This window comes from Aplosporella prunicola (assembly GCF_010093885.1).
Source record: "Aplosporella prunicola CBS 121167 unplaced genomic scaffold K452scaffold_13, whole genome shotgun sequence".
In the NCBI taxonomy this organism is placed as follows: domain Eukaryota; kingdom Fungi; phylum Ascomycota; class Dothideomycetes; order Botryosphaeriales; family Aplosporellaceae; genus Aplosporella; species Aplosporella prunicola.
The window spans coordinates 216,457-238,184 of record NW_022983541.1 but is presented as its reverse complement, the minus strand read 5'-3'; the positions used below and the strand labels follow the sequence as shown (position 1 = coordinate 238,184).

The window sequence follows — 21,728 nt, the reverse complement described above, 5'->3', positions numbered from 1 at the left end:
TTCCCATACCCTTGTTCTTTTCACCTATCATCCACTTCCCCTAATTCACACCCCTCCACACCATCTAGCCCAAGTCCATCTCGCACCAAACAACCCACCCACCAAAGCCTTACCCGGCTTTGAATCCATGATTTTCACAGACTACAAAGTCCGCGCTATCACGAAAACAACTCATGATTCAGCAGGATCGCGCTAGCAATGTTGGCCTCCAAATAAATAATATAAATCAGGCTATAATCAAAGCATTTAAAAAGACGACATCAAGCCCCCAACCCCATCACAGCAACGCTAAAAATAGCATCTACTCCATAGCAGGAATGGTAATGGTATCGATGGTCAGCACGGTGCCATCGTCGCTCATCTTCAGGCCCTCGTACGTGGCGCCGCCGGCCGTGGACAGCGTGTCGATGAAGGTCTTGTCCGGGGCGTCGAGCGTGATCTTCGTGTTGATGTATTTCTGCTCGGCGATGGTGCCGCTGCAGCCGTCGTCGCACTCGGTGCCGGTGCCCCAGCTGTGCGGATTTCAGCGTCAGCAATCCAAAAAGGAAACAAAAGACGCAAGGCGGCGGGGCGCGCGCTGCTTACCCAGTCATGTACGGGCCGGAGGCGTAGGAGAAGGTCGAGAGCTGCTTGCCCGTGTCGGCGTCCGTGACCATCCTGTGCCGCCAAAATTAGCCAAACGCCAGTGAAGAACAGGGAAGCAAGTGTGTGCATACTGGGTCCAAGTCTCGCCGTCGCTCTCCAGCGTATACTCGATCTTGACCTTCATGTCCTTGGACACGGACGCAGCAGGGCCGTCTTTCTGGCCAAAGCCACCGAACAAGCTAGCGCGGACGCACCACTCGTCGTCGGTGCCGCCGCACCAGTTGCCATCGGACCACGACTCGATGGTGGTCTGGACGAGGTCGCCGGTGCCGTTGCTCATGCCCGGCCACAGGAACAGCTCGCCCGTCTGCGGGTTCGGCGCCGGGCCCGGGATTATCGTCGTCACGGAGTGCTTGATGTTGGCCTTGGCCGGGCCGAGCGACAGCGACCCGCCCCATGTGTCCATGCGCTTGGTGTTGGCTGCGGCGGCCGGGGCCGCCATGGCCAGAGAGGAGAGCGCGGCGAGCGAGAAGAGCATCTTGGTGCTAATGTGTGTGTGTGAGAGAGAGAGAGACTTGGTGAATTGAATGAAGGAATGGAAGCAACCAGTGCGGGGTGAAAGGATGAGCGATGGGAATACTCGATAGGGAAAGAAGAGATATATATGTTTTGTAGGGGACTGTGCTTTGGACGCCCTATTCTACTTGAAACGCATACTCGGGCCAGTACCTAATGATCGTGTTCGGCGGAAGGTGAAACAAACCAATCACCCCACATTGTTTCCCTGTATACGGTTTACCTCGCTTATCCAAACAACATCTTGCCGTTATTGGTGCTTCTACGTCTTAAGCATAATTGTCGCGCGGTACGGCGGATCGTCGGGGATCTGATCTGTCGCGCATTTCGGAAAGGATAACTACCTGGTCGAGTTGGTGGAGAAACAGCACACTTCCAACTTCCGACCATCCCGATCCCTTGATGATGCTGCTGGAAAGGAGGTAGCCATGCCCGCTTTGGCTCTACCCCACCTCCTGAGGTCGCCCAAACCGTCTGGATAGAGTGCCTTGAGGCGGGGCGGGCGGTCTCGTCCCGGCCTCGCATAATTAGTCCGCCGGGTGTTTGTCCCGATGCAACCACCCTAACGCCCGAGTGTGGTCTGAGGAATCCGGATATACGATCCTTCCATCGGACGTCCAGTAATCCTCCCGGCACCGCCAACGCCCGGCATCCCGACTGTGGCCTGGCGAACGTCAGTGGTTTACAGGACTTAATAAAAGCACAGCAACTTCGGCAAACGGATCAAGAGCCTATTGACGGCAAAACCACCACCACCTACCTAAATCTCTCACTCAATAACAATGTGCATCCTCCCCAGCCAGGAAGGCGGCGCGTGTGCGGGTGTCGTGGTGGATGTTGAGCGTGACTTGGTAGAGTAAGGAGAGGTATTTCAAATCCGTAGCCCAGGTGCTGCGGCATGGGGTCATTGGTAGTGTGCCCTCCGGGCGGCTATGACGGCACTTTGCAAAGGACATGTTTTGCACTGAGTGCTGCTTGTGGTAGCATTTAGGAGTAGATAGCTAGATAAATCTAGCTAATCACCACGGCCTGAGCGCCGTCAGCCAGCGTAACCGTGTCTATGGGCGGGGGTGGTTGAGCGTGGTGTGTGCGAGCGAGCGACGGAGAAAGGCTTGGCACGGGCAGCGACTTCGGCGCTCGGTCCATCAATGCCTCCGACATGTCGATGCTCCATGCGTGATAACGCACCACCCATTATCTCATCTACCTAGCATTTTGACTCGAATTTTCATCAACTGCTGCGGGCCCGTTGTCTGATAAACGTACAATACGCGGTCAATCGAGCAACGAGCTCCACGCATCCCACAATGGCGAATCCTTCACTACCGGGGCAGCTAGGGTGTGACGAAATAGCGTGCTCATCTGGCCACTCATCAGCCATCATCTCCATAGCACCATGATTGTTCGTTGGCAGTCATGGACTGTGTGGATCCTGCCCCTGCGGCTCTGCCCTCGCGCTATGCGGGGTACAGCCTGACAGCCGCACAGGTACCGTCGCTAGCGGCACTGCGCCCTTTGCTCGACATGCGGAGCCAGAGACACAAATCATTGACTCACTGCGGTCTGGCGCCTAGGTAGGCAATAAATAGACAAAAACTCTGAATTGCCTCGCACGCGACGCCATCCGCAAGAATCAGCAGCCATGGCTACCACCGCGACAACTACCGCCGAGTCCAGCACCGTCAACGTCGCCATGGCCACGTCAGCGCCCGCTCTCGATGACAGCATGCTCGAGCTGCGTGCGCTGGGCCGCTCGGCGGAGAACACCGACAACGACGACGGCACCTCCACCCCGACGTTCCAGGACGCGCACGCCGACCACATCGAGTTCCAGCTGCCGCCCGTCGACCGGGGGAAGGACGCCTGGCTGTTCCTCGCTGCGTGCTTCGCCATCGAGGCGTTGGTGTGGGGTGAGTTGGAGCGTTGCCATTGAGAATTGATGGCTCTGTTGCTGATACGGTAGTGGGCAGGATTCGGCTTTACGTTTGGTGTGTTCCAGGACTACTATAGTTCGCATGAGCCGTTTGCTGGGTCGGCGAATATTGCCGTCGTGGGAACATGTGCGATGGTGGGTTGAACTGACCTTGGCGGTTTTGTGGTGGTGCTGTTGCTGATTGCAGACTGCTAGGGTATAATGTACCTGGACCTGCCCATCGTCTTCCCGGCCCTGCAGGCGTTCCCTCGCTTCAAGCGATGGGCCAGCAGCGTCGGCCTTGTCATCATGTGTCTGGGACTGGCGCTGAGCACTTTCTCGACCACTGTCGCGCACCTGATCATCACTCAAGGCATCGCCTACGCCGTGGGTGGCAGCCTGGTCTACGCCCCTACCATCCTATACATGGAGGCAAGTAACCAGACCCGACGACGGCCAGACAGCGAACACCTTCAAACTAACTCTTAGCAGGAATGGTTCGTAACCCGCAAAGGCTTCGCCTTTGGCATAATGTGGGCCGGGACGGGCATCTCGGGCGTCATCCTCCCCTTCCTCCTGCAATGGCTCCTCGACACATACGGCTGGCAAACGACCCTCCGGATCTGGAGCATCTCGGTGTTCATCCTCATCGCGCCGCTGCTGTACTACGTGAAGCCGCGGCTCCCGCTCAGCCAAGCACCGCGCACGCGGCGCTTCGACGTGACGTTCCTGTGGAGCGCGCCGTTCCCGCTGCTGCAAGCGGGCAACATCCTCGAGGCCCTCGGCTTCTTCCTGCCAAGCATCTACCTGCCGACATACGCGCGCAGCGTACTGCACGCCAACGCGGTCCTCTCCACCCTCACAATCGTGCTGTTCAACCTCTCCAGCGTGCTCGGCTGCATCGCCATGGGCGCCATGATCGACCGCCTCGACGTCGTCACCTGCATCCTCATCTCGACGCTCGGCAGCACCGTCGGCGTCTTCCTGCTCTGGGGCGGCGCCCTCAATCTCCCCCTCCTGTACGTCTTCTGCATCGTGTACGGCCTCTTTGCCGGCAGCTTCACCTCCACCTGGCCAGGCGTTATGCGCGACGTCGTTGTCCGCAAGAACGGCAGCGTCGACCCTTGCTTGGTGTTTGCCTGCTTGGCCGCTGGTCGTGGCATCGGTAATGTCTCGTCCGGCCCGCTGAGCGAGGCCCTGGTCCAGGCGGGTAAGTGGAGTGCTGGTTGGGCGTTTGGTACCGGCTTTGGCTCGTTGATTGTCTTTACTGGGGTTAGTGCTGCGTTGGGTGGGTTGAGCGTGTTGGGGAGGTGCGCGAAGAGGGGGTTGTAGATGTGTGTATATGTGCGTGTGTGGCGTTGTTGTTGCTACCGCTGCTACTGCTACTGTCGCTGCTGTTGATGAGGATATGATATGATAGACTGGTGTTTTGGCCTAGACTAAACTGTACGATACTCTACTGTACTTGCACTCTTGCTAATGTGGTGTGTTCTACCACTCAGCAATACTCATGAATTCACGTCTGCTGCCTGCAAGCACTTGCATATGAATGACCTCAGATAACCTCACTTCTTCCCTGACGTCAGCATGGGTATATACTGTGGGCGCTGTGGAGGTTGGGTGTTGTGTTGTGTGCTTGAGAAGGGGCTGTGGAGGGTTGGGAAGGAGGGATGCTGGTGGTGGGCTGTATTGATGTTGGAGAAAATGCAGTGTGCGTCGGTTTGTTAGATGGGGGATTTGATGGTTTGTGTGGTTGCTTGTGGAGTTGATGCTTTGTGGAGCTGACGGGATGTGTAGTTGCTAGTTTGAATAATTGTTGTTTTGTGGTCTTACTGCTTTGCAGTCCTGCCTCATTGTGGTCCTGCTGCTTGTGGTCTTGCTTTTTTGCGACCTTGCTTCTTTGCGGTCTTGCTGTTTTCTGGGCTCGCAACCAATGCATATCCTTGATAGTGAAAGGGGTAAATGTAACTCCGTCGTACTCTTGTAAGTCCGGAAGCCGTGAAATGAGTGATGTTTGACGATAACAGTGTCCAGATGCTTGAGCGACTCTCCCTATTAGTCACGAAAAGGGAGTTGAAGATCCACAACTGATTGACGCAATAGTTTGCGCACACAGTCGCGTTCTCCTTTTGCTAAGATCAACACTGTTGAGAGCTGAACTCGAAGATTGGTCAGTGTGAGTCCAAGTACACTAGCCCAAGCCTCCTTGGTAGGTCCGGAGAAACACTCACACGGCACTGCCTCCGGGCACAGGCCTCGGAAGGAAGCAAGTTCAAAACTCCGACACGAGGCCCAGACGTCTTGAAAACCCCGCAATCATATTCTCTTTAGCTCCATACAACTTGGCCCAAGCAGTCATCCTTTTGCGACTCCTGACCCAGAACTCTGTCAAAGGAACAGTGAAGGATGATAACTACGTCCAATTAGTTGGGGTTTTGCAAATCATCGTTAGCATTTCTAGAGGCCGAATGTAGTATACGGTATAGGAAAGAAGTGACTACTCAGACCGAAGTGCTTGGTAATTGCACTAGAACTCCTGCACTAACTCTTATCCACTCTTTTCAATATAAGTGTTATCCTGTATGATATAGTGCATCCTCTCAGGCAGCAAACCTTGAGTTGCTCGTGGATGGGTGGCCGTGATGATAGGAAGGCCACGTACTCTGATGAGGATAGAGGCGACTACAGTGAATACGGTCGAATTTCACAAGGTTTTTCTCCCCCTGGAAAACATCTGTGTGAAAAGCTTAATGTTCTGTTGACATGTGGCGATGAACACCGTTGCATCTTCGCTGCCACTGTGTCTCAGATACTTTGTGGTTACATGGGCTAGATCAATCCGTGACAGTGAACTGCGGCCGGCCCTCAAGAGCTGATAGGAATGAGAAACCATCTATCAACGCAAAAGAGCTCCATACAAAGCTGAACGATAGTAACATGGACTTCCTGGTGAACTTGCTAAACCTCCTTGTGCTCCTTGGTGTCTTCTTCACCCAGCACCAGGTCTATTTGCAGTTTTCACCGTCCACGCGTCCGATCGATCGACGACAGCTTGCGACGGCGAACGAAGAAAATAAAACCTTAAAATTCTGGCACCGCCCTCTTTTCGAGGCTATCATGAGTAGTCAGCTTCTTTCAGCCAGCGGCAATCCTAGCTGGAGCAGGTACACCCGGTTAGCGGGCGGCAAGCCACCGGAGGCGTCCCTCAGGGGCCCAGGGTCCTCGATGTGCCAAGAGCCCGTGGACAGTGATGATTGGAGGCCTGCAAGTGTTTTTTCTTGCAGATAGCGCTCAAAGCTGCTGCGTTCTGTTTAGCTGCACCGCCACAGCAGTTTGTGTGGAGGTTAGGGGCGGTAGACCCGCGACAAGGGACTCTAGTTTATTTCGTAGAGCAGAAAAAGGCCACAACGGTCGACGAGAATTCCCTAGCGAAAAGTTCTTTCGTCTCGGGCCCCGTTGCGTGCATAAGCAATGACGCAGCGTTCAAGGCACGTTGTCGGGCCTCGTGCATCTCGGGAAGGATCTGGATCTGCCCCTCCCCTGCTGCGGTTCTGTGGAGAGGGCACGGAGGAAAATTCCCTGCCAGGCTGCGTAGGCGGTTACATTCGGGGCAATTATTGGCACTTGTCATTACGGCCTTAATCCAAAGTCGGGATCGCAGTTTAGTCTGGATGCTGATCGACCTCATTAGGCGAGAGCCGGGGTTGGCCCGCTCGTCTCCGCAAATGGCACATCGCGGACCAAAAAATAACCTCCACCAACCAATCTACTACCTCCTCCATCATCAGCCACAAGTCACCGTCCGCTTCACACCAAAACCTTTGATCTGTGTTGCACGCAGCATCGAGAGTCGTGTGCTTCGGTGATGCGCGTTTTAAGGCCTCCTTCCGAGCGCTTTCTCTCGGCGGCTCCATCTTAGGAGTGACTCGAGGGCCGATGTTCATGTTTGAATCAAAGGCAGAGCCTGCCATGGATGGCACACTGTGAGTTGGAAATAGGAGTCAAAAAAAAAAAAAAAAAAAAAAAAAAAAAAAAAAAAAAAAAAAAAAAAAAATTTCAAGAAAAAATCAATACTAGTCAAAGACAGCCCCAGAACTTGACAGATTATTTTCACCAGCCTCCAAAACCACCTACAGACCTTACTCGAGTAGTATTGCAAAAGCTAAAATGCACGACTTCTAACGGCGAGCCTCAAAGCAATTCCAGGCGGCATCGGCCCTACTAGCCTGCGTCTGGGGCGCCGGGACCTCTTGACGGCAGATCATGGATGCCATGTTCCGTCCCGAAGGCCACGCCTCCCTCATCCGGATCGCTCTCACAGGAGCTGCAGCGACGAGATGAGATTGCTAGCAAGCATTCCCCAATAGGCCCTCCATGGGATTGTGCGTCCCGTTCATCCTATCGATCCTACGGCCTTTCCGGATCCTCCGGACACTTCATAGCACCTCAACGAAAGGCTACTGCACTACCGTTATCGTGAGTAGCAATCAAATTGTCGAGTTTGATAGCCATTCAGTCCGTCACCAGTAGCGTTGCATGTGGGTGCAATGAAGCCTCCCGCAGCGCTTAGGGGCGTGCGCGTGCTTAAGCCTGGACTGATGCCCGAGAGCTAACTTGGTCGTGAAGACGGCTGCTCTTAGCGTCCCGCACTTGGCCGAACGTACCAATGCTTCCAACAGCCCTTTCGTAATATAGAAGATCGCGGACATCTGCTTCCTGAAGATTTATCACTGGATCAGCTCTCGTTTCGTCCGACCCCGCCAACAAGCCAAATATTCTACCTGGTCCCGGCAATTGATACCCTTCTTGCGCTCTTTTTTCGCTCTCTATACCCATGCCTGTCCTTTTCCCCCGCTCCTCCGGCTTCGAGCCGGGGGCCATCGGTCCTCTCATATCAAAAAACTATGTGCCCGAAAAAATCACCACCGGGGATCTTGCTGCCGCATCGGTAGTATGGGGACTTACCGTTGTCTGGACCGGAATCTGTATCTGGCAAGCAATCACTCAGACCAGACGCGCTCGGAATCCTCTAGAGAGCACATATGTCTGGATGATATGGATAGAGCTTTGTGTTTGCTTTGCGATGGGCTTGCAATGCTGGTGCTTCATAATGAAATGGATCCATCCCAGTAAGTTTGTTATGTCAGTTATCATGGAATTTTACTAACAGAGTACCAGGTTTTGTCTTCTACTTTTTCATCTTGGTATGGTGGTGTGTCCAGGTTCAGCTGCTCCTTCAAATCATCATCAACCGTGTGCGCGTCATCTCCTTGTCTCGGGACAAAGCCAAATCCATCATGATTGGTACGGCGATAGTGGTCACGTTGATCAACATCAGCGTTTTCAACGTCTGGATTCCAGCCCGGTTGCAGATTTCTGAAAGGTTCGATCACTCCTTTAAACTATCGTCAAAAACCCCACTAATCATCTCTGCAGATATATCAAAATCAACGAAGTCTGGGATCGTTGCGAAAAGGTCATCTACCTGGTGATAGACGCCGTACTTAACGCCTACTTTATCTCCGCCGTCAAGAAGAACCTCGTGCACAACGGATTACAAAAGTACAACTCTCTGCTCAAGTTCAATATCCGCATCATCTTCTTGTCGCTCCTGTGCGATGTTATGATTATCGCCGCCATGTCGATCCCCAACAGCTTTGTGTAAGTCTCCTATCCAAAGACCGCAGAAGAATGACCACTTACAAGATACAGCTACATTCAATTCCACCCTCTCGCGTACCTCATCAAGCTCAACATCGAAATGACCATGGCTGCACTTATCCGTAAAATCGCCATTTCTACGGCGGCCAAGAGACGCGGCCGCAACACCGCCCGCGGGGAATTCGTTACCGACAGCAAGTCCGGCTCTGGCGGACGGACGGGCGTCGAGCTCACCACAACAACCGCCGCGCACTGCGCCGATCCAGAATTCATCTTCGATGGAAAGGGTATTCAGAAGACACAGGAGGTCGTCGTCCACAGCAGCGTTGCGAACCCGGACTTCAAGATCGCAATGGACTCCGACCAGCTGTCCAACTCGAGCACAAAGGAAGACCAGAACAGCACGCGTATGTACGACGACGATATGCCCATTGTCAAGGATCATTGGGACCCGGAAGGCCGATACAGGACTGGCTGATTTGATTGATGGAGTAATGAGCACGGGATCATTAGTTATGGGAAGAGAGCATCAGCAGCGCGGGACTTGTGATACACAAGAAAAAGCCCTTTTTTCAAAGATACCACTTAAGCATTTCTTTTGTTTAGACATTTAATTACGAACGGTCGACGAGCCGGAACAGTTATAAATCCGATGCAAAAAGCATCGTCTTCAACTCAGTATTTCGACAAACACAAACACACATATGTGACCCGGAGCTCGCTTCCCCTGAAAAGTCTTCGCACACAGTGAAAAAAAATAGCAACCCAAACGCACAACACTGCCTCGTAACAGCGTAATTTCAACTCTCCATTAACCAAGCCAAGAGATCAAGAGCAACGTCGCAACACGTAATTGACCTGCTTCCTCAGTGGGGCCTCCGCCTCAACACCGCGACTCAGACCGCAAGCCACGGCCGACCCGGCGAGATGGGCATGGATGGGAGGCGTGCTGATCAATGATCCTCCAACCCCGCAACACCTTCCCACCGAGATCCGGACCGCGCGTGCCGGGGAGCGATCGATGAGCAAAAAAGTGGAGAGAAAAAGAGACACCATTGGAATTGCCCCACAGAGTAGTAGTAAGGAGAGAAGGCGCGCACATTAAAATCCTGAAAGTACGTGTTTTGGTGGAGAATATACGAGATACGATAATGCCTTCCAACAACGTGCTGCGGGGCCCCTGACCCAGCGCCCTGGAATTGGGTTGCTCGTTTGGTCCCTGGGGCTGAGACAGCCTTCCCTTCCTTCGCACTCGCTCAGTGGCGCACTACCGCATGTGACGGCTCCGCATGCCTCGCATTCACCCTCCTAACGCTTGCGCTCGATTCCTCATTGGCCGTGCCCCGCTGCACCTGGACAATTGGAATCAATTCGTCTCCTCCACGGCTGGGAAGCGTCGCTGCAAAGTCATCCCCTCAATCCTTATCCTGACGACCGGACGAATACCCTTCCCTTCCACCTCCCTGGTTGCTTCCCCTCTTCATCCTCATCCCGTCTCTAACTAAGCCCCATAACGCAATGCCTACCGTGCGTGCACGCTTTTTTTTTTTTACCACCCACCACGCGCACGCCCCCACGGTTCGCTGCGGCGGCGGCGGCCAGCCACGGCGGCCCTGGCTGGCTGAGCTACCTCCAATTTGCCAACAAGCTCCACGCCACGCGAGTCGGGCATCGTTATCCATGAAAGAAAAAAAGTAAAAAAGCAAAAAACAAAAGCGCAACAGCAGGGTACACGCAGGCATAGGTAGAGTATACGAAGATCTCCAAAGCGGCCCAAACCCCGAACGCCTAACCACCACAAATAAACTTATTTATCAAACAAAAAAGCAACACGGTCGAAAATGCATCTCAGCACCAAAATTCCATAACCTACTCCGCATAGACCGTGCAAATAGCAAAACACCTAAACCACGTCCTGACGTAGCCAGCCGCTCCTCTGAGGAAAGGACGACATATCCCCGCGCGCTGATTCGCGCGCAAAATGCCGCCCTACCTAGAGTACGCCAGGACCCGACATTCTCCCACCGCGAGCCCTACCAACTTACCTACATGCAGTTACAGCAAGCTCCTCCACGTCTGGAGCCTCGGACGTCCCGGCGCCTCCTCTGCGCCCCAAACACCGCCGCCGTCTGTCCTATTCCTGGTGCGCCCCGTAGCCGTGCCTGCCGTGCCCGCCATGCCTTGCCGTCCCCCTTCTGCCCAAAACCAAAGCCCTCTCCCTACTCTAGCCCTGCCCTGCAAGCCATGCAGAAAAACTGCCATCCCACATCCGTCTCTCTTCCGACTCCTCCTAGAGTAGAGTAATTCTTCCCTGCACCGACTCGAGGCTGCGTCCGTGGCTTGCGCCTGCGTGCCGCTGCTGCCGAGTAGTGACTGCGCCTGGCTGGCGGACACGGAAAGGCACGTGGGCGCGACAACAGGCGCGCAGGGCTGCCCGGGGCTGTGGTGGCGGTTTGACTGTCGTCGTCGGTTTCGTGGGCGGCTGGAGGTCTGGACTCTGCCTTTTCAGCCCTTTTGCTCTCGGGAGCTGGGATGCTGCTGGCTGCGTGGGGGTCTGGATTCTGTTGCGCGTGCTTGGTTACGAGTGTGGGGCGCAGAACATGATGATGGTGGTGATGATGGCCATGGGAATATTTGATGATATTGATGATGATATTGACGGTGTTGGTGGTTCTTATAAGTGATGATGACGATTAACCTTATCATCTAGGTGGCACGGAAATCGGGAGCGCCCGCATGCTACCCGGAAGTCCGTTTTTAGCGGACCGTATCTCGATAAATTTCAAAAGCACTCGCGAAAAAGGCGACTAACGCGGTAGGAATACTCATTTGAGGCAACATTGGGTGCAGTACAGTGCATGTAATATAATGCTGAGAAACTTGCACTGCTTTGCTTTACTAAACTACATATACAACATGGCCGCCAGCGACACTGTCTTTCGAGCTCACTGCTCTCTACATGAATCCGTTTTCTGACCACGTCCAAGCGTGATCGTCATTCATGCCGTTCCTCTATCAGTTAATCATGTGCCCTAGGCAGCTCTGCGTCTCGCGCTACGCCCGCCTGTTCGCGTCTAATCCAATATTCGTCCATCCGACAGCGCCCGTACCCGCGGACGTCCAATCATCCACCAGCTCAAAAGATCGTTTGCTCAAATTATATCCATTGCGGCCTTTATAAAGCGTCCAATAAACCCAAGTCGAGAATCCCGCGAGAGAGCGTCTCTAACGTTGAAGTAACCATGACGGTCATCCTCGTTCAAGTGCTTCGCGAGATATTCTTTTCCGCATCAGCGTCCGCGACCTTGTCACTGTTGCTGTCCATAAGTTCGATGAGCAGCTGGAAATTGACTGGCTTTGTCATGAAGTGATCAATGCCGCTGGCGAGGGCCTCGACACGCGCGCTAGCGGAGACGAGACCCGTCAAAGCGATGATCAAGGAGCGGTCGATGTTGTTCTCATCCTCATAATCGCGAATCTCGCGAGTCGCTTCCATGCCGTCCATCACTGGCATTGATATGTCTAAATTTGCTCGTTAGCCACCATTCCTTTATCACATATATGGAAACCAGGAGCAATTTACCCATGAGGACGATTTTGAACCCGCCGGACGCGCGCTTGTACGCCTCCAGTGCTTCGAGCCCGTTGGTCGCTTGCTCGTAACTCAGCAGATGCTTCTTCATGAAAGCTGAAAGAAGTCGCAGGTTGATGCGATTGTCATCAACTATCAGAATCTTCGGACTGGTGCGCGTCTCTTCCAGATCTGAAGTCCCTGATCGCTTCAAAGGAGCAGCTGGTGGGGAGGAGGTCTTTTGAGGCGACACATGTGGCCGCCGAGCTGAATGAGGTAGCGAATTGGAACGATGTCGAGATACTTTCGCGGGTGGCGTGGGCTTTTGTTTCGGCTTCTCAACTGGAACCTCTACTGGAACCTGCGGTGGCGTCCTGGTAGGGGTGTTGTCTTCTTTAAGCACTGCCGAGGAGAAGTCTTCTGCGAGCTGGTCCACCGCGAGGTCCTGGAAGGCTGGTTTTAACAAGAAAGTTGAGTCCTCTGAGTTGTTCCTGGTGGCTTCAACGCTTGGTGGCCTGACCTCGTACAACCACTTATCGAAGCGACGAAGGCATTGCTGGAAGCACTTTGCCAACTTGTGTGGGCCACATCTGAAATGTCATTAGTGAGTTGCTTTCAAGCGGAGCGGGAGGTGAACGGGAGTCTGAGGCTAAGGACTTACGGTTGCGTGATGATCTCAACAATGGATTCCGAGCTATTAACTCTTGGATCACCCCGCAAAGTCGACGCCTCCAATGCATCATGAGCGATGAAGATTACCAACGGCACCTTGCCTTGAGGCCTTTCCGAACGTATGGCAGCCAGAAATAAGAAGGATGGCTCTGTACAAATGATGATCTCGGCCTGCTGCGCAGATTCGGAGTCATGCGCGTACAGTAAGAATGGTCTGGCTCCAAACCAATCCTTCAGATACTTCATGAGAGAATCGGTAGTATTACGCAGTCCTTTGCCCTCTGGCGAGTTGGAATCTGTACCACTAGTCCCCGGGTCCACGTAAGGTTCGAGAAGACCAATACTTCGGCCACCTAATTGAAGGCCCATGTCCGATACAGAGGAGCTTCCGTCGCTTGAGGGACTGTCGTGGTACTGTGGTGCAGCCGGAAGCTCAATCGTTACTTTGACCTCTGTTCCAATTCCCTGCTGGCTTTTGAAGTAGATTTTGCCACCCAAGGATCTCACCACCTGTCGAACGATGGATAGGCCGACGCCGGTGCCAGTTGAGAAGGCATCCTCTTGTGAGAAGGGCGCGTAGAGTTTGTTGTACAAAAACTCTTGAGAAATTCCTATACCAGAATCGGAGATTCTGAGTGTGACTCTCGTCCTCGTTTCATCATTATCTGTGCTGACATCCTCGCCATCCAAGGAGAGGCGTATGAAGCCCTTGTCTGTAAACTTATAAGCATTTCCGAAAATGTTCATCATTATCCTTCTCCAGGCGCCACCCCTAGTGACAAAATCCCAGTTTTGTCGCCTTGAGACATCGAGTGCTATGTACACTTGCTTCCGGCCTTCGTCGGCATCCATTTCAGGATTTTGACCTCCAGAATAAAGCCAATCTTGGGAGCGTTTGTGAGCGCCAGAGGCCATGTACACTTGTGGGACAAGTTTGTACGACTGTCCGGCCATGGTAGCTTCGATGACTTCCTCGACCAGAAGGCTAAGGTCCACCGACCTTATGTGCAGATCAGAAGATCGCAAGTTGTTGTTGGCGGATTCGAATGAAAGTGTCCGGGCATGGCCGCCGACAGTTCTTCGCTTGGAATCGCGAGGTCTAAACCTTGCAAGCTTGTTGATTTTTGCGAAGTCCAGGATGTGATCGACGGTGTCGAGTAACGTCTTTCCACAAGTCTCGATTGAGTTTATCATGCCAACCTGGAAAGCGTCCACGGTAGTCTCTTGAAGGAATTGAATACCGCCCAAGATGCCATGAAGTGGAGAACGGAGTTCGTGGCTTATTGATGACATGAAAGTTGTCTTGGTGACATCAGAAGTGATAGCATCCAAGCGCGACAACTCTACCATCACGCTGTTGCCAAACGCTCGCATATATTGAAGGTCTGTACCGGAGAGTATACGTTTCTTATCGGAAGACCACATGAAACATGCCGCAAACCATCTTTTCCTTGAGAAATCCCACAATGGGAGAAGTATGATACTGCGCGCATCGGGGGCGATTTCCAAGATAGTTTCAATCTCGGTTTTCCGGCCGGGTTTTGGTCTGGCTTTCCCGGAGATGTCTTCCGCTGCGGAACCGGATTTGGATTCACAATCGTCTGAAGACAATGCGCCGTCATCATTAATATTGAAGACCTTGCCAGCGGGGTACTTTTTGAGAAGCTTGCTCAAATGCGATTCCGCAAAGGATAGGTACCGCTTATTGGCAATATTCCCGGATATGCTTGACCGGTCCACATTTGAGAAGCCCAAGATTTCGCAATGTTTGATACGAGATTTGTCTCCATTTCGCTGATCGGAGGGTCGTTCGTGCGCATATGTCTCATCGGCTGAGTGATCTACTGACGGCTTGTCGTTTGTTTCGCTAGTGTCCGAAGAACCAGAAATAAGACTGCTTTTTCTTCCGGTATGACCATCACCCTCATCATTTCCCGCGTGGCGAGTTGAGCCTTGGAAAGATGAAAGTGCAGCGTCGAAGATGAGAGTCCCGTCAAGCTCACTTGTCTGGCGGAGGATATTCGCCGCGCGAGAGAACATTTTTTTGGCATTCTGCGGCAACATGGACTCCTGCAGTGTAGGGGATTGAGCCTTTTCATGGTCATCGGACCATGATTGTTCGTCGGGTGGCGGGATTGTGTCAGGAGACGGTTCGTTGCTTGGACTTTTTGGCCTCTTGGCCAGTGAGATAGGCTGTTCCCCTTCGGAGGACTCTGGACGTGCTTCGGAGTCGCCACCATTTGGTGTTTTCCATTGCCATATCTTGTTCGGTACAGGGATTAGCCTCTGCTCTGAACCAGACCCGTCATCGAGGAAATCCGATCCCGTCATGAACGATGTGAGCCCTCGAATCATCTGCTCCCCGCGTTTGTGCTGTTCCTGGGCTTTGGATAACACGAGGTGATCCATGACGGTTGCTGCCGTGTCTTGAAGAAAAATGAGTTCCTGCTTGCTAATGCCATGACGCAGCTGATCGTGAAAGACAGCATACGAGCCCAGAACGGCGCCGGTTGGGCTGCGTATGGGGACTGCTGCGAAGAAGCGAGCATCAAAAGTTCGGCCGAGCAGATTGCGTAAGGGGAAATCGGGGACATCGGCCAGGTCCTCAATAACAACCACATCTTCGCTGCACGACTCGGTGTCGTCTTGGGCGCAATGAGGCAGATCCAACACGCGCTCGTCGATGCCTCTGCGCCTGGGTATAGTAACACTTCCAAGCCATAGGCCGTCGGTCGTTGCGTAGCGAGAGTGGGCGCGCAGCGACAGATCGCGGGTGGCTTCGGCGAGGACCGACTCGATATGGCCATCGATCAAGGAGATCATTGCCCGAGAGACATTGAGGCGGAGGGCACCCAGCTGGGCAAAGGCCGTGAGGGCAGGATCTTGAGAAGGGACGGGGGCGAAATTGGTCGGAAGGCCAGCATTGGCATGTTGATTAAGAAAGTCATAGAGGTCTTGGGGTTTTGCTGGGCTGCTTCTGAGATAGCTGCGACACGACAAGGCCAAGTTAGCAAATCAAGGGCGGGAATTGCGGATCGCAGACTCACGAGAAGACCTCTCTCTCCCGCGCAGATTCGCTTACAGGTGCGCTTGTCATGTCCGCATCAGCTCAGCCACAGAAGAATCTCGGCAAAGAGCATGGACTTGAAGAGGTAAGGTAGTGAGCAGATATGGGGCGCGGCCGGTAATCACGGCGCCGAGAAAAGTCGCAATTGTCAGTTGCGGGAAGTAGGTAAGGCGGGGTGGCCTGGCGGGTGGCAACGACCGTGGTACCGGCGTCGCCACAACGCGCGGATCATCCAGATCTTCTCGACGATCAGTGGGCTGTCGGAGGTGCGACCGGCCGCCGCAAAACACGCTAGATGCTGCTGGAAAGTGCCGTGATGGATAGGAGAAAAGGAGACGGAGAGAGAGGGAGAACGAGAGAAACGGGGCAGGATAGCAGTTGCTCCCTCTCTCCTGTCGACGCGACAATGCCAAATGCAAATGCCTCTTGGCTTTTTGCAGATCGTTGGCCGCCAAGCCGATTCCTTCGCCGGGTCGCTTTGCCGGGGCTTGGGGGAGTGCGGGGCGCCTAAGCCTCCAGCTGACTCGTGCTGTCTTGATTTCCTCGCCCAATGACTACCTTGCGCAAACCACCATGATCCTACGACACACTGCTGCCCGCATGGCACCCGCCAACCGCCTCATTGCCATCATCGGCGCCACCGGCACGGGCAAGTCGCAGCTGGCCGTCGACATTGCCCGCCGCTGTAATGGCGAGGTCGTCAATGCCGACGCCATGCAGCTGTACACCGGCCTGCCCATCATCACCAACAAGATGCCCGAGCACGAGCGCGCCGCCGTCCCCCACCATCTTCTCGGGACAATCGCCCTCGACCAAGAGACCTGGACCGTCACCGAGTTCGTGAGCCGCGCGCGCGACGTGCTGGCCGACATACATGGTCGGGGGAAGGTGCCGGTGCTGGTGGGTGGGTCGCACTACTACGTGCAGAGCCTGCTGTTTGAGGAGACGCTGGTTGACGGCGGCGACGAACGCGGCGACAGCAGCGCCTTCCCCATCCTCGACGAGCCCACGCCCGTCGTCCTCGCGCGCCTACGTGAAGTCGACCCTGCCATGGCCCAGCGTTGGCACCCCAACGATCGCCGCAAGATCCAGCGTTCGCTCGAAATTTTCCTCAAGAAGGGCAAACCCGCCAGCCAGACTTACGCCGAGCAGCGCCTGCGCAAGCAACAGTCCGATCCCGATCCCACATCCAAGCTCACCGATTCCAGAGCCCCGCCGTCGGGCATGCGCTACTCCGCTCTCCTCTTCTGGCTTCACGCTGACAACGCCTGCCTGCGCGCCCGCCTTGATGCCCGTGTCGGAAACATGCTTGACGCCGGACTGCTCGATGAAGTCGCTGAACTCGACGCGCTCCGCAAGCAACGCGAAGCCATCGCCCCCGTCGACCTTTCTCACGGAATCTGGGTTTCAATCGGATATAAGGAGTTTGAGGTATACCAGCATGCGCTAGCCGCTGCAAATGGTAACACAACCGGCAAGGGCGGAGAAGTAAGCAATGCTCAGGCCAAAGAACTTGCGCTTTTGCGGGACGAGGCAATCGACCGCACGCGCGTCGCGACTCGCCAGTACGCGAAGCGCCAGATTCGATGGCTACGTATAAAGATGCTGCGGGCGCTGGGGGAGCAGGCGCGGCGAAGCCTGTTCATCCTCGACGGTACGGATGTTAGCGCCTGGGACACGGCGGTGAGCGCACCAGGCGTTCGTGTCGCGCAAGCGTTTCTGGCAGGCGAGGAATTGCCTGATGCATGGGACGTAGTCGGCGCAAGCGAAGAGGCACGTGCGCTGCTTCGGTTGTGTGAGCAAGGTGGCGAAGGCGCAGAAGAGACAGGCGTGGGTGTCAGGAGGGAATGCGAGCTTTGTGGAACGATAGCTGTTACGGCTGCTGATTGGGAGAAGCATACGAATAGCAGGAAACATAAGATTAGGACGAAGAAAACTAGGGATATGAAGGCGAAGGAAGTGACAGACGTGGTAAGCGGTCCGGACAAAAAGGATGGGGCTGGTCGGAAGCGAGAGAGAGAAGAGACACCCGACGCAGCTGTCAAAGAGCTTGAAAGAACGCGATGAGTCCAACGTCAAGGTTGAGGATGATGCGAAATAAACCTTTCCTCACATACATTCACGCTTCGATAGTAGCGACGCACGCCACCCTTGGATGACAGTTGTCCTCTCGACCGATTACCGAACACCTCAGCGACAGCCGACTATCATCGGGTCGCCAGCTGTATTGTCGTACACTCATTCATCCTTCAGCCATCATCACCCGCCTACCAAACTCACTCTGGTTGACTATCGACCAACCATCGCCTCCGATACTCCCAGGTATATGGCGCATTCGAGTGTGGTCTAGAAAAGCGGAGCAGGAAGCACGGAAAAGGAAAAGATAGGCGAGCGTGGAGAAAGGGCAGGGAAGAAAACAAAACGGAACCCACACGCCCACATTAGCATAGCAAAGTCGCCCCAATCGCAATTCAGCCTCCGCTTCGCGGCTGCCTATATGTGTCGCAAGACAGGTCGGTCATCGCTGCTTGGTTGTCGGCTGAGTGGTAGGCATAGAGCGGAACGGTAGGAAAGGACGTCGAGTGCATCGCGGCGTGGTGTGTAAAGCAAGATGCGTGAATGGCAAGGGAAAAGACAATGCCGATACGCGGTACGCGGTGCCATGCTGGACATAACGATAAATCAAAAGAGACGCAAATATGGAGAAAGACAGTACCTTGACCATTATGACCGGATTGGACAATCTCTTTCTATGCTTCTAAGCATCAACAAGTGCCCAATGGCATCCATCGATTCCTTCCCGTATCTTCTCGACGGACCAAAGCTCTCCTTATACATTTCATGTCTCTCGGCAGCCATCTTCAGTGGAGGGAATTTATGGAACTGGTAACAATTTACAAGAATTCACGGGAGTGCCAGGTCCAGCCCATCTCGGCAATATCTGTGCAAGCAAAAAGGTTTTTATCTCAACAATTTAAAGCTATGAGTAAGAGCTATGATAAAAACAGCATTGGGAAACGATTGCTATCTAGAGAAGCTGTGCTAGTAAAGCAGTGGTCTAATAAAGCAGTGGCCTACAATGACAGTGGTCTAGAAAGCAGTGGTTTACAATGGCAGTGGTCTAAGGAGATCAGTCAGCGAAAAACGAAAAGGCAAAGAAACCATTGGTCAGCGCTTAAATGACCAGAGGAGAGATGTCAGAGTCAGTACGACTAGTAGCCCGAAGCCGGGGTACAGGAGGAGAGTGGGCTGAAGGAGCCTCAAGGACTCTGTCCGCCAACTGCTGCTCCGCCTTCATGGCCTTCTCCTTCCAGTAATTGAGCTCGCAGGTCTGGTTCCCATAGGCCTGCATCATCACGTTGTGCCTGTATTGCCAATAGCGAGCCATCGGAGGCTCGCCCTCTTCAACGTCCGACTCGCCTTCGCCCTCGTCAGAGTCGGAAACACTGGAGGCAGTATCATCAATAGGAGACGACTTCGGCGAAAACATGCCGCAGAAGGTGGGGGATTGCAGCGTAGGACGAGGCTCTTGCTCGGCAGCAGGCCATGCCCATTGACCGAAGAGGGCCGACGCCGCTGACTCCACATACGCCTCTTCCAGTTCCTCCGCTGACATCCCCTGCCTCTCATTCAAGTGAATCAGTTCTTCCACGGAACGCGTCAGCTTCTTGAACAAATCGCCAGAGAGACTCTCTTGTGTTGATGACTGGGCCGCCATGGTGAGTGGGTTGAAGAATGTCGTCCTGATAGTCGGTGAAGGTATGGTTTGTAGTTTTGTGTTCAAGATGTCGAAGCTGACTCTTTCGTTGCTGCTGCTGTTTGTTGGTTGAGTTCCTACTTTTCCTAAGCGCTTTCACATTGCTAAAATAGTTCTGGGGCAATGGTTTCGTTTCAATACAATTACCATTGTTCATTGGCACTTACTACGTCTAACATTGTTCATATGGCGTATATAAAACTCTTATTGTCTCCCATTGGCTCAATTCTTTGTTTGTTTTCTTTGTTTTGTTCCTTCGTACCACCTTCTGTCAAGCCTGGTTACAATGGTTTGGTTAATCAGCAGCTTCCGACTTTCGAGATCATGCATGCCAATCATTATGCAATCCATGTCATTTCCCGGACATGCCATTGAAACCGAACACAGATTATCCGTGGGGGCGGTTATTGCCTGGCCCCCAAACTACAATTGCCGACCCACTTTTTAGCCGTCTGACATGGCTGTGCAAATAAATTTACAAGCGACCCTCCCCGCCTGGGTTTTTGCAAAACAACCTCACTTCTCTGCCAATGGGACACCTATCGAAAATGAGCGCGAACCTGGACTTACTCCCCACCGAACTTGTCGAACATGTTTGCAACACCTTGGAGACAACAGATATTTCCCGTCTACGTCTGGTCTGTCGACAGTTATCCGAGAAGGCGAGCCGATCACTTGAGCATGCCTGCTTCAAATCAGTTTCAACATCATTATTTCCGGAATCTCTGAATCGTGTCCGTCAGATCTTGCAGCACGAACGAGCCAATCAAATCATACGAAGCTTTACCATTTCAGTACCCCGCAGTTTTCCATGTGAAGAAGCATGCTCAGAGCATTTCCAGCTGGTCCAAACCCAAGGTCGCGACAACTTGCCCCTAGGTATTTTGCAACGCCTGCCAGGGAATTGTAGGAAGGCACTTTTCTCAGCAGAAGCAAACAAAGCTTTGCGCGAGCTCTTCACTGACGGCAGCCTCCCCAACTGTCGCTCGTTCACCATTAAGGGCACCTGCGATGACGAAACCTTTTTCCCCACCATCCACGGTAGTGCAACGGACGCCCTGCTCGCCCTGTTATCTCATGTTTCCGAATCTCGTAGGCCGATAGAAGCTTTCACCCTAGAGCTCCTTCACGATGAAGCTGGTGCCCTGGACCCGGTACGAATACCAGCAAGTTGTTATCGCAACCCGGGATTTACGGAAGCCTGGGGTGGCAATCTTCGGGAACTTTGCCTTAGCTTCTGGGATGACCGAAATCTGGACCCTATAATCGGGTTGATAGCATCCGCTGTAAATCTTACAAAACTCGAGTTGCGCACAACGACATATACCGGCTTCGATAAAATTTTGAACGGCATTTACGCTTATAATCAGTCCTGGGAGCCGCCGCTTCGCCAACTAAAACTACAAAGATTTAAAGACGTTAATCCAGGTGGCTTTTTGACATTTCTTCTGTCTTTCAGGGAGACACTACAAGGAATCTCTCTCTCGTACATGACTCTCAACTCGGGAAGCTGGCATCAAACCTTGTTTACCTTGCTTCATTGTCACCTGCATCTGGACAGCATTTACTTTCTCCTGCTGTGCGAGACGTATCCTGATCTCAATTACAGGGTTAGATTTTGCCCGGTGGAGAGTGAAGACCTTCCGACCAATGTCCCGCTGAACCTCGACAGCTGGAGGCATATATCCAAGAACTTGGTCATAGGAGCGAAAGGCCTGAGGTATGAGGGACCTGAGGTCGCCGCCGTCTTGAGGTATTTGCTCAGCACTAGCCATGTTTACGATCCTCACCGAAGCATAAAGAAATCCTGGACGGAATTGAGAGGAAGCGAGGATTGAGGGCTGACGCGTGCTGGGGCTAAAGTGGATGGAAGTTTGTTTATCAGGGCTAGTTTATGAGAGGACACATGGCACTTCTTTGACATCGA

The 21,728-nt window shown here is 53.5% G+C and overlaps 11 protein-coding genes across 11 annotated transcripts; 5 read left to right on the top strand and 6 right to left on the bottom strand.

Moving 5' to 3' along the window:
* Positions 1-301: 301 nt before the first annotated feature.
* K452DRAFT_227913 (uncharacterized protein) lies at positions 302-1,087 on the bottom strand (the record flags this gene model as incomplete). The annotated part of the gene is made up of 3 exons (XM_033536924.1): positions 302-512; positions 586-657; positions 717-1,087. 3 exons carry the CDS (start codon positions 1,085-1,087, stop codon positions 302-304), a joined length of 654 nt encoding a protein of 217 aa, XP_033397341.1.
* A 169-nt stretch (positions 1,088-1,256) lies between these two features.
* K452DRAFT_31209 (uncharacterized protein) lies at positions 1,257-2,232 on the bottom strand. Its single transcript, XM_033543518.1, has 2 exons — positions 1,922-2,232; positions 1,257-1,825 (listed from the first exon to the last, which is right to left on the bottom strand). Exons 1-2 carry the CDS (start codon positions 2,059-2,061, stop codon positions 1,390-1,392), a joined length of 576 nt encoding a protein of 191 aa, XP_033397340.1. The 5' UTR covers positions 2,062-2,232; the 3' UTR covers positions 1,257-1,389.
* Positions 2,233-2,887: 655 nt separating this feature from the next.
* Positions 2,888-4,405, top strand: K452DRAFT_326745 (uncharacterized protein; the record flags this gene model as incomplete). Its single annotated transcript, XM_033544865.1, has 4 exons — positions 2,888-3,071; positions 3,132-3,229; positions 3,290-3,505; positions 3,566-4,405. 4 exons carry the CDS (start codon positions 2,888-2,890, stop codon positions 4,403-4,405), a joined length of 1,338 nt encoding a protein of 445 aa, XP_033397339.1.
* Positions 4,406-7,907: 3,502 nt separating this feature from the next.
* On the top strand, positions 7,908-9,212 carry K452DRAFT_228204 (uncharacterized protein; the record flags this gene model as incomplete). Its single annotated transcript, XM_033536947.1, has 4 exons — positions 7,908-8,202; positions 8,252-8,456; positions 8,510-8,734; positions 8,786-9,212. The coding sequence occupies 4 exons, from the start codon at positions 7,908-7,910 to the stop codon at positions 9,210-9,212; spliced, it is 1,152 nt and encodes a 383-aa protein (XP_033397338.1).
* A 757-nt stretch (positions 9,213-9,969) lies between these two features.
* K452DRAFT_31177 (uncharacterized protein) lies at positions 9,970-10,595 on the bottom strand. The gene has a single exon (XM_033543459.1). It carries the CDS (start codon positions 10,474-10,476, stop codon positions 10,150-10,152), a length of 327 nt encoding a protein of 108 aa, XP_033397337.1. The 5' UTR covers positions 10,477-10,595; the 3' UTR covers positions 9,970-10,149.
* On the top strand, positions 10,360-11,406 carry K452DRAFT_287570 (uncharacterized protein; the record flags this gene model as incomplete). Its single annotated transcript, XM_033540503.1, has 1 exon — positions 10,360-11,406. A coding segment is annotated over exon 1 (313 nt), but the record flags the coding sequence as incomplete, so codon positions are not given.
* Positions 11,137-11,473, bottom strand: K452DRAFT_31173 (uncharacterized protein). The gene has a single exon (XM_033543456.1). It carries the CDS (start codon positions 11,438-11,440, stop codon positions 11,240-11,242), a length of 201 nt encoding a protein of 66 aa, XP_033397335.1. The 5' UTR covers positions 11,441-11,473; the 3' UTR covers positions 11,137-11,239.
* Positions 11,474-11,578: 105 nt separating this feature from the next.
* Positions 11,579-16,436, bottom strand: K452DRAFT_358747 (uncharacterized protein). Its single transcript, XM_033546217.1, has 4 exons — positions 16,025-16,436; positions 12,967-15,963; positions 12,318-12,895; positions 11,579-12,256 (listed from the first exon to the last, which is right to left on the bottom strand). The coding sequence occupies exons 1-4, from the start codon at positions 16,072-16,074 to the stop codon at positions 11,994-11,996; spliced, it is 3,888 nt and encodes a 1,295-aa protein (XP_033397334.1). The 5' UTR covers positions 16,075-16,436; the 3' UTR covers positions 11,579-11,993.
* Positions 16,437-16,585: 149 nt separating this feature from the next.
* K452DRAFT_287568 (uncharacterized protein) lies at positions 16,586-18,300 on the top strand. Its single transcript, XM_033540502.1, has one exon. The coding sequence runs from the start codon at positions 16,618-16,620 to the stop codon at positions 18,109-18,111; it is 1,494 nt and encodes a 497-aa protein (XP_033397333.1). The 5' UTR covers positions 16,586-16,617; the 3' UTR covers positions 18,112-18,300.
* A 919-nt stretch (positions 18,301-19,219) lies between these two features.
* Positions 19,220-19,839, bottom strand: K452DRAFT_333374 (uncharacterized protein; the record flags this gene model as incomplete). Its single annotated transcript, XM_033545173.1, has 1 exon — positions 19,220-19,839. Exon 1 carries the CDS (start codon positions 19,760-19,762, stop codon positions 19,220-19,222), a length of 543 nt encoding a protein of 180 aa, XP_033397332.1. The 5' UTR covers positions 19,763-19,839.
* A 510-nt stretch (positions 19,840-20,349) lies between these two features.
* On the top strand, positions 20,350-21,721 carry K452DRAFT_358745 (uncharacterized protein; the record flags this gene model as incomplete). The annotated part of the gene is made up of 1 exon (XM_033546216.1): positions 20,350-21,721. One exon carries the CDS (start codon positions 20,350-20,352, stop codon positions 21,637-21,639), a length of 1,290 nt encoding a protein of 429 aa, XP_033397331.1. The 3' UTR covers positions 21,640-21,721.
* Positions 21,722-21,728: the final 7 nt, after the last annotated feature.

What these genes read in the sequence shown, in the direction of transcription:
- K452DRAFT_31177 (XM_033543459.1), bottom strand. Translation starts at nt 10,476, where the DNA reads ATGCCTGCGTGTACCCTGCTGTTGCGCTTTTGTTTTTTGCTTTTTTAC.
- K452DRAFT_31209 (XM_033543518.1), bottom strand. Translation starts at nt 2,061, where the DNA reads ATGCCGCAGCACCTGGGCTACGGATTTGAAATACCTCTCCTTACTCTA. An exon ending in TTATTGAGTGAGAGATTTAG is followed by an intron (nt 1,826 to 1,921) that starts GTAGGTGGTGGT and finishes GACGTTCGCCAG; the next exon opens with GCCACAGTCGGGATGCCGGG.
- K452DRAFT_31173 (XM_033543456.1), bottom strand. Translation starts at nt 11,440, where the DNA reads ATGATAAGGTTAATCGTCATCATCACTTATAAGAACCACCAACACCGT.
- K452DRAFT_287568 (XM_033540502.1), top strand. Translation starts at nt 16,618, where the DNA reads ATGATCCTACGACACACTGCTGCCCGCATGGCACCCGCCAACCGCCTC.
- K452DRAFT_358747 (XM_033546217.1), bottom strand. Translation starts at nt 16,074, where the DNA reads ATGACAAGCGCACCTGTAAGCGAATCTGCGCGGGAGAGAGAGGTCTTC. An exon ending in CGGGAGAGAGAGGTCTTCTC is followed by an intron (nt 15,964 to 16,024) that starts GTGAGTCTGCGA and finishes GTCGTGTCGCAG; the next exon opens with CTATCTCAGAAGCAGCCCAG. An exon ending in GTTCAAAATCGTCCTCATGG is followed by an intron (nt 12,257 to 12,317) that starts GTAAATTGCTCC and finishes GAGCAAATTTAG; the next exon opens with ACATATCAATGCCAGTGATG.